The following is a 9,043-nucleotide window of genomic DNA, read 5'->3' on the forward strand; positions in this document are numbered from 1 at the left end:
GCCTGCGCAGTGGCTCTTTCTGGGTCCCTGTAAAGATGTCTGAGCAGGCGGGGAGGGAGCGGAGCGGAGGACCCGAAACAAACGGACAGAACCCGCAACTCTCCGCAACTTAACCGGTCAAGGTAAGGGCGCGCGGCTCCGCAAAGCCGCCCCGACGGCATCGACACGCGGCGGAAGGTTCCCGCCTTCAGATGAGCCGGACTCCTGGTGCGCGGGGCCCCGGAGTCCGTAGTAAAGAGTAGAAACAGTGAGCGGGACGCGCAGCGCTGTGGCAGGGGCGTGTCCGCCATCTTGTCTGGAAGTGGCGCCTAAACAGCAGCTGTCGCTCAGCGCGGAGACCGAGCTCGCTGCGTAAAATGGCGGTTAATAGCGAAACTTAAAGGCGGCGCGTTGCTCTCCCTGTGTTTTTAGAGAACTTTAGCCTGGTTCGGCCCGGCTGTGACCGACACGGAGAGCCGCTGTGTCCGTGTGTTCAGCCCGGGCTCCGCTTTGTGTTGTCCCCTCACCCCCTCCTCTGCTTCTCCCTCCCCCTTCTCTTCTCCTCGCTGTTTGTTTTGGAAAGCCTGCCAGGCGCATGCGCGTAACCACAGCGCTCCTTTCTGCGTATGAGAACGCAAACATCAGTATTTATTTAATGAATTAACGCAGTATCTAAGCTTCATCGCAGATACACCGACGCCGTGTTCTTCCCTGGCGGTTATTGATTACTTTGATCGGATTATAACTGATATCGGTCCGTTTGGCGCCACATTCAGACGGTCCGCGATATAAACAGCTCCGCCGTTCAAATCAACCTGTCACCGTCTCTACACCACTGTCAGGCGTACACTGTCAGTTACTACAGGCGTACACTGTCTACATGTTTACAGTCATACACTGTCTACATGTTTACATTCATACACTGTCTACATGTTTACATTCATACACTGTCTACATGTTTACAGTCATACACTGCATGTTTAGTCATACACTGTCTACATGTTTACAGTCATACACTGTCTGTATGTTTACATTCATACACTGTCTAGATGTTTACAGTCATACACTGCATGTTTAGTCATACACTGTCTACATGTTTACAGTCATACACTGTCTAGATGTTTACAGTCATACACTGTATGTTTACAGTCATACACTGTCTAGATGTTTACAGTCATACACTGTCTGTATGTTTACAGTCATACACTGTCTAGATGTTTACAGTCATACACTGTCTACATGTTTACATTCATACACAGTCTTCATGTTTACAGTCATACACTGTCTGCATGTTTACAGTCATACACTGTCTGCATGTTTACAGTCATACACTGTCTGTATGTTTACATTCATACACTGTCTGTATGTTTACATTCATACACTGTCTTCATGTTTACAGTCATACACTGTCTGTATGTTTACATTCATACACTGTCTGTATGTTTACATTCATACACTGTCTACATGTTTACAGTCATACACTGTCTACATGTTTACAGTCATACACTGTCTACATGTTTACATTCATACACTGTCTACATGTTTACAGTCATACACTGTCTGTATGTTTACAGTCATACACAGTCTTCATGTTTACAGTCATACACTGTCTACATGTTTACAGTCATACACTGTCTACATGTTTACATTCATACACTGTCTACATGTTTACAGTCATACACTGTCTGTATGTTTACAGTCATACACAGTCTTCATGTTTACAGTCATACACTGTCTACATGTTTACAGTCATACACTGTCTGTATGTTTACAGTCATACACAGTCTACATGTTTACAGTCATACACTATCTGCATGTTTACAGTCATACACTGTCTATGTTTACAGTCATACACAGTCTTCATGTTTACAGTCATACACTGTCTACATGTTTACAGTCATACACTATCTGCATGTTTACAGTCATACACTGTCTATGTTTACAGTCATACACTATCTGCATGTTTACAGTCATACACTGTCTACATGTTTACAGTCATACACTGTCTATGTTTACAGTCATACACTATCTGCATGTTTAGTCATACACTGTCTATGTTTACAGTCATACACAGTCTTCATGTTTACAGTCATACACTATCTGTATGTTTACAGTCATACACTATCTGTATGTTTACAGTCATACACTGTCTACATGTTTACAGTCATACACTGTCTGTATGTTTACAGTCATACACAGTCTTCATGTTTACAGTCATACACAGTCTTCATGTTTACAGTCATACACTGTCTGTATGTTTACAGTCATACACAGTCTTCATGTTTACAGTCATACACTATCTGCATGTTTACAGTCATACACTGTCTATGTTTACAGTCATACACAGTCTTCATGTTTACAGTCATACACTGTCTGTATGTTTACAGTCATACACAGTCTACATGTTTACAGTCATACACTATCTGCATGTTTACAGTCATACACTGTCTATGTTTACAGTCATACACAGTCTTCATGTTTACAGTCATACACTGTCTACATGTTTACAGTCATACACTATCTGCATGTTTACAGTCATACACTGTCTATGTTTACAGTCATACACTATCTGCATGTTTACAGTCATACACTGTCTATGTTTACAGTCATACACTATCTGCATGTTTAGTCATACACTGTCTATGTTTACAGTCATACACAGTCTTCATGTTTACAGTCATACACTATCTGTATGTTTACAGTCATACACTATCTGTATGTTTACAGTCATACACTGTCTACATGTTTACAGTCATACACTGTCTGTATGTTTACAGTCATACACTGTCTATGTTTACAGTCATACACAGTCTTCATGTTTACAGTCATACACTGTCTGTATGTTTACAGTCATACACAGTCTTCATGTTTACAGTCATACACAGTCTTCATGTTTACAGTCATACACTATCTGCATGTTTACAGTCATACACAGTCTTCATGTTTACAGTCATACACTGTCTGTATGTTTACAGTCATACACTGTCTGTATGTTTACAGTCATACTTATAAAGTGTTTTATTTTGAAAGTCAGTGTGTCTTCCTGTGCATGCAGGTGATGTGTTTCTGACGAGCTGCGGAGATGTCCAATGACAGCCAGGGATCGGTGAAGGGGGAGGCGGCCATAACAGCGTCTCCCTCTGGCTCCGCCTCCTCTCAGGACCCACCCCTTTCCCCTTCCACCACCGCCAAACCACCGGAGCTCCCAGGTACACCTGTCTGTCTGTCTGTTTCTCGGTCAGTCTCTCACCTTTCTGTCTGTCTCTCTCTCTGACCTGTCTGTCTCTCTCTCTGTCTGTGTGTAGATAAGTTGGTCCAGGCTGGATGGTCTAAGTGTCTCTCTCTGACCTGTCTCTCTCTCTCTCTCTCTCTCTCTCTCTCTCTCTCTCTCTCTCTGACCTGTCTGTCTCTCTGTCTGTCTGTGTGTAGATGAGCTGGTCCAGGCTGGATGGTCTAAGTGTCTCTCTCTGACCTCTCTCTCTCTCTCTCTCTCTCTCTCTCTCTCTCTCTCTCTCTCTCTGACCTGTCTGTCTCTCTCTCTGTCTGTGTGTAGATAAGTTGGTCCAGGCTGGATGGTCTAAGTGTCTCACTCTCTGACCTCTCTCTCTCTCTCTCTCCCTCTCTCTCTCTCTATCTCTCTCTCCTCTCTCTCCTCTCTCTCTCTCTCTCTCTCTCTCTCTCTCTCTCTCTCTCTCTCTCTCTCTCTCTGACCTGTCTGTCTCTCTCTCTGTCTGTGTGTAGATAAGTTGGTCCAGGCTGGATGGTCTAAGTGTCTCACTCTCTGACCTCTCTCTCTCTCTCTCTCTCTCTCTCTCTCTCTCTCTCTCTCTTTCTCTCTCTCTGACCTGTCTGTCTCTCTCTCTGTCTGTGTGTAGATGAGCTGGTCCAGGCTGGATGGTCTAAGTGTCTCTCTCTGACCTGTCTGTCTCTCTCTCTCTCTCCTCTCTCTCTCTCTCTCTCTCTCTCTCTCTTTCTCTCTCTCTGACCTGTCTGTCTCTCTCTGTCTGTGTGTAGATGAGTTGGTCCAGGCTGGATGGTCTAAGTGTCTCTCTCTGACCTGTCTGTCTCTCTCTCTGTCTGTGTGTAGATGAGCTGGTCCAGGCTGGATGGTCTAAGTCTCTCTCTCTGACCTGTCTCTCTCTCTGTCTGTGTGTAGATGAGCTGGTCCAGGCTGGATGGTCTAAGTGTCTCTCTCTCTGACCTGTCTGTCTCTCTCTCTCTGTCTGTGTGTAGATGAGCTGGTCCAGGCTGGATGGCCTAAGTGTCTCTCTCTGACCTGTCTGTCTCTCTCTCTGTCTGTGTGTAGATGAGCTGGTCCAGGCTGGATGGTCTAAGTCTCTCTCTCTGACCTGTCTCTCTCTCTGTCTGTGTGTAGATGAGCTGGTCCAGGCTGGATGGTCTAAGTCTCTCTCTCTGACCTGTCTGTCTCTCTCTCTGTCTGTGTGTAGATGAGCTGGTCCAGGCTGGATGGTCTAAGTGTCTCTCTCTGACCTGTCTCTCTCTCTCTCTGTCTGTGTGTAGATGAGCTGGTCCAGGCTGGATGGTCTAAGTGTCTCTCTCTGACCTGTCTCTCTCTCTGTCTGTGTGTAGATGAGCTGGTCCAGGCTGGATGGTCTAAGTGTCTCTCTCTGACCTGTCTGTCTCTCTCTCTCTCTGTCTGTGTGTAGATGAGCTGGTCCAGGCTGGATGGTCTAAGTGTCTCTCTCTCTCTCTCTCTCTCTCTTTCTCTCTCTCTGACCTGTCTGTCTCTCTCTCTGTCTGTGTGTAGATGAGTTGGTCCAGGCTGGATGGTCTAAGTGTCTCTCTCTGACCTGTCTGTCTCTCTCTCTGTCTGTGTGTAGATGAGCTGGTCCAGGCTGGATGGTCTAAGTGTCTCTCTCTGACCTGTCTCTCTCTCTGTCTGTGTGTAGATGAGCTGGTCCAGGCTGGATGGTCTAAGTGTCTCTCTCTCTCTCTCTTTCTCTCTCTCTGACCTGTCTGTCTCTCTCTCTGTCTGTGTGTAGATGAGTTGGTCCAGGCTGGATGGTCTAAGTGTCTCTCTCTGACCTGTCTGTCTCTCTCTCTGTCTGTGTGTAGATGAGCTGGTCCAGGCTGGATGGTCTAAGTGTCTCTCTCTGACCTGTCTCTCTCTCTGTCTGTGTGTAGATGAGCTGGTCCAGGCTGGATGGTCTAAGTCTCTCTCTCTGACCTGTCTGTCTCTCTCTGTCTGTGTGTAGATGAGCTGGTCCAGGCTGGATGGTCTAAGTCTCTCTCTCTGACCTGTCTGTCTCTCTCTGTCTGTGTGTAGATAAGTTGGTCCAGGCTGGATGGTCTAAGTGTCTCTCTCTGACCTGTCTCTCTCTCTCTCTCTCTCTCTCTCTCTCTCTCTCTGACCTGTCTGTCTCTCTCTCTGTCTGTGTGTAGATAAGTTGGTCCAGGCTGGATGGTCTAAGTGTCTCACTCTCTGACCTCTCTCTCTCTCTCTCTCTCTCTCTCTCTCTCTCTCTTTCTCTCTCTCTGTCTGTGTGTAGATGAGTTGGTCCAGGCTGGATGGTCTAAGTCTCTCTCTCTGACCTGTCTGTCTCTCTCTCTGTCTGTGTGTAGATGAGCTGGTCCAGGCTGGATGGTCTAAGTCTCTCTCTCTGACCTGTCTGTCTCTCTCTCTCTGTCTGTGTGTAGATGAGCTGGTCCAGGCTGGATGGTCTAAGTGTCTCTCTCTGACCTGTCTCTCTCTCTGTCTGTGTGTAGATGAGCTGGTCCAGGCTGGATGGTCTAAGTGTCTCTCTCTGACCTGTCTCTCTCTCTGTCTGTGTGTAGATGAGCTGGTCCAGGCTGGATGGTCTAAGTCTCTCTCTCTGACCTGTCTGTCTCTCTCTCTCTGTCTGTGTGTAGATGAGCTGGTCCAGGCTGGATGGTCTAAGTCTCTCTCTCTGACCTGTCTCTCTCTCTCTGTCTGTGTGTAGATGAGCTGGTCCAGGCTGGATGGTCTAAGTGTCTCTCTCTGACCTGTCTCTCTCTCTCTGTCTGTGTGTAGATGAGCTGGTCCAGGCTGGATGGTCTAAGTGTCTCTCTCTGACCTGTCTGTCTCTCTCTCTCTGTCTGTGTGTAGATGAGCTGGTCCAGGCTGGATGGTTTAAGTGTCTCTCTCTCTGACCTGTCTGTCTCTCTCTCTCTCTGTCTGTGTGTAGATGAGCTGGTCCAGGCTGGATGGTCTAAGTGTCTCTCTCTGACCTGTCTCTCTCTCTGTCTGTGTGTAGATGAGCTGGTCCAGGCTGGATGGTCTAAGTCTCTCTCTCTGACCTGTCTGTCTCTCTCTGTCTGTGTGTAGATGAGCTGGTCCAGGCTGGATGGTCTAAGTCTCTCTCTCTGACCTGTCTGTCTCTCTCTCTGTCTGTGTGTAGATGAGCTGGTCCAGGCTGGATGGTCTAAGTGTCTCTCTCTGACCTGTCTGTCTCTCTCTCTGTCTGTGTGTAGATGAGCTGGTCCAGGCTGGATGGTCTAAGTGTCTCTCTCTGACCTGTCTCTCTCTCTGTCTGTGTGTAGATGAGCTGGTCCAGGCTGGATGGTCTAAGTGTCTCTCTCTGACCTGTCTCTCTCTCTGTCTGTGTGTAGATGAGTTGGTCCAGGCTGGATGGTCTAAGTCTCTCTCTCTGACCTGTCTGTCTCTCTCTGTCTGTGTGTAGATGAGCTGGTCCAGGCTGGATGGTCTAAGTCTCTCTCTCTGACCTGTCTGTCTCTCTCTGTCTGTGTGTAGATGAGCTGGTCCAGGCTGGATGGTCTAAGTGTCTCTCTCTGACCTGTCTCTCTCTCTGTCTGTGTGTAGATGAGCTGGTCCAGGCTGGATGGTCTAAGTCTCTCTCTCTGACCTGTCTGTCTCTCTCTGTCTGTGTGTAGATGAGCTGGTCCAGGCTGGATGGTCTAAGTCTCTCTCTCTGACCTGTCTGTCTCTCTCTCTGTCTGTGTGTAGATGAGCTGGTCCAGGCTGGATGGTCTAAGTGTCTCTCTCTGACCTGTCTGTCTCTCTCTCTGTGTGTAGATGAGCTGGTCCAGGCTGGATGGTCTAAGTCTCTCTCTCTGACCTGTCTGTCTCTCTCTCTGTCTGTGTGTAGATGAGCTGGTCCAGGCTGGATGGTCTAAGTCTCTCTCTCTGACCTGTCTGTCTCTCTCTCTCTCTGTCTGTGTGTAGATGAGCTGGTCCAGGCTGGATGGTCTAAGTGTCTCTCTCTCTGACCTGTCTCTCTCTCTGTCTGTGTGTAGATGAGCTGGTCCAGGCTGGATGGTCTAAGTGTCTCTCTCTCTGACCTGTCTGTCTCTCTCTCTCTGTCTGTGTGTAGATGAGCTGGTCCAGGCTGGATGGTCTAAGTGTCTCTCTCTCTGACCTGTCTGTCTCTCTCTCTGTCTGTGTGTAGATGAGCTGGTCCAGGCTGGATGGTCTAAGTGTCTCTCTCTCTGACCTGTCTGTCTGTCTCTCTCTCTGTCTGTGTGTAGATGAGCTGGTCCAGGCTGGATGGTCTAAGTCTCTCTCTCTGACCTGTCTGTCTCTCTCTCTCTCTGTCTGTGTGTAGATGAGCTGGTCCAGGCTGGATGGTCTAAGTGTCTCTCTCTCTGACCTGTCTGTCTCTCTCTCTCTGTCTGTGTGTAGATGAGCTGGTCCAGGCTGGATGGTCTAAGTGTCTCTCTCTCTGACCTGTCTGTCTCTCTCTCTGTCTGTGTGTAGATGAGCTGGTCCAGGCTGGATGGTCTAAGTGTCTCTCTCTCTGACCTGTCTGTCTCTCTCTCTCTGTCTGTGTGTAGATGAGCTGGTCCAGGCTGGATGGTCTAAGTGTCTCTCTCTGACCTGTCTGTCTCTCTCTCTGTCTGTGTGTAGATGAGCTGGTCCAGGCTGGATGGTCTAAGTGTCTCTCTCTGACCTGTCTGTCTCTCTCTCTGTCTGTGTGTAGATGAGCTGGTCCAGGCTGGATGGTCTAAGTGTCTCTCTCTGACCTGTCTGTCTCTCTCTCTGTCTGTGTGTAGATGAGCTGGTCCAGGCTGGATGGTCTAAGTGTTGGTCCCGGAGGGAGAACCGACCGTATTACTTCAACAGGTTCACCAATCAGAGCCTGTGGGAGGTGCCGGTGCTGGGCCAGCATGATGTCATCGTGAGTAATGTTTGAATGTAATGAGTGAAGGTGATGGTGTTTATAACAACAACATCCAGTGATCCAGTGATAGTTGTCGTGTAGAAACACCAGAACCCTAAAAGCACTAGTGATGAACACGTTTGTCGTAGACTAGTTTCAGGCTAACTAACGTGAAATATGAGATTGTAAAAACTAGAGGTCGACCGATAGTGGATTTTACCGATACCGATAGCTAGGTTGGGCCGTATTTGCCGATAACCGATTAATCGACCGATAGTATTTATAACTTATACAGTTGACAAAATACATACATTGTTTAAAAAAAAGTCCAGACGCTTTTGTCAATAATCAAAATAATAATGTCATATTTATTGATATTACACCCACAGCAATGCTACACAAGCATGTGTGTTGTCTAAAACAGTTCTCCTACATATTTGGAGTCATCCAGTGCAAAAATAAACATAATGAGCATTATAATTCATATAAAGGACAAACAATCTCAAGACAGTGACGCCATTCTTCTCTGTAGAACGGTTTAGAACGGTAACAGACGATCTCTGACCTGGAGGGATCTATCTCTCCCACTATACTCTTTGTTCTCGCTTGGATGCCCATATAAGGCGTAATGTGTGACGGACCTGCCTTCCCATTGGTTGAAAACATAAACAAAGGCATCATGGGAGGTTCCCTTGTCGGTAGCACCTACTGTCTATGGGTAGCATGGAGTTAGCGGCAGAAATGACCGAAAACGTGATGAATTATGGACATCAAGTGGATAAATCTTGGATGTAACAGTTTGGATTTAATGCTCAACAACCCTGAAAAAAGGCCCAAGTTCCAGGCTGGATAGAAAATCACCTGTAGAGGCTGAAAGACACCAGAGACACCCCCGTGACGGCTAACTCGTTAGCTTTTAGCTGCAGCAATCAGTAAGTCTCTACGTTTAACTGTTATTAAATGAT

General features: G+C 47.2%; 3 protein-coding genes across 4 annotated transcripts in view; 2 read left to right on the forward strand and 1 right to left on the reverse strand.

Annotated features, from left to right (window-relative positions):
* LOC118495300 (nuclear factor 7, brain-like) overlaps positions 1–9,043 on the reverse strand; it is a 1,057,410-nt gene that overhangs the window by 51,768 nt on the left and 996,599 nt on the right. The gene's annotated exons all lie outside the window — the stretch shown is intronic.
* The window catches only part of pcif1 (PDX1 C-terminal inhibiting factor 1), an 18,931-nt gene continuing 9,888 nt past the window's right edge, over positions 1–9,043 (forward strand). Inside the window, exons 1-3 of one of the 2 annotated variants that reach the window (XM_036002405.1) lie at positions 1–124; positions 3,033–3,188; positions 7,972–8,096. In XM_036002405.1, coding sequence (XP_035858298.1) covers positions 3,062–3,188; positions 7,972–8,096 — 252 coding nt within the window. In that variant the 5' untranslated portion in view covers positions 1–124; positions 3,033–3,061. Of the gene's footprint in view, positions 125–3,013; positions 3,189–7,971; positions 8,097–9,043 lie in introns of both variants that reach the window. The other variant, XM_031317301.2, reaches the window with a different exon arrangement.
* The window catches only part of LOC116062618 (deoxynucleotidyltransferase terminal-interacting protein 1), a 19,624-nt gene continuing 19,566 nt past the window's right edge, over positions 8,986–9,043 (forward strand). The window contains exon 1 of the mRNA XM_036002418.1: positions 8,986–9,002. The gene's annotated coding sequence lies outside the window, so the exon portion shown is untranslated. The remainder of the gene's footprint in view (positions 9,003–9,043) is intronic.

Source organism: Sander lucioperca, chromosome 6 (assembly GCF_008315115.2).
Source record: "Sander lucioperca isolate FBNREF2018 chromosome 6, SLUC_FBN_1.2, whole genome shotgun sequence".
NCBI classification, from domain to species: domain Eukaryota; kingdom Metazoa; phylum Chordata; class Actinopteri; order Perciformes; family Percidae; genus Sander; species Sander lucioperca.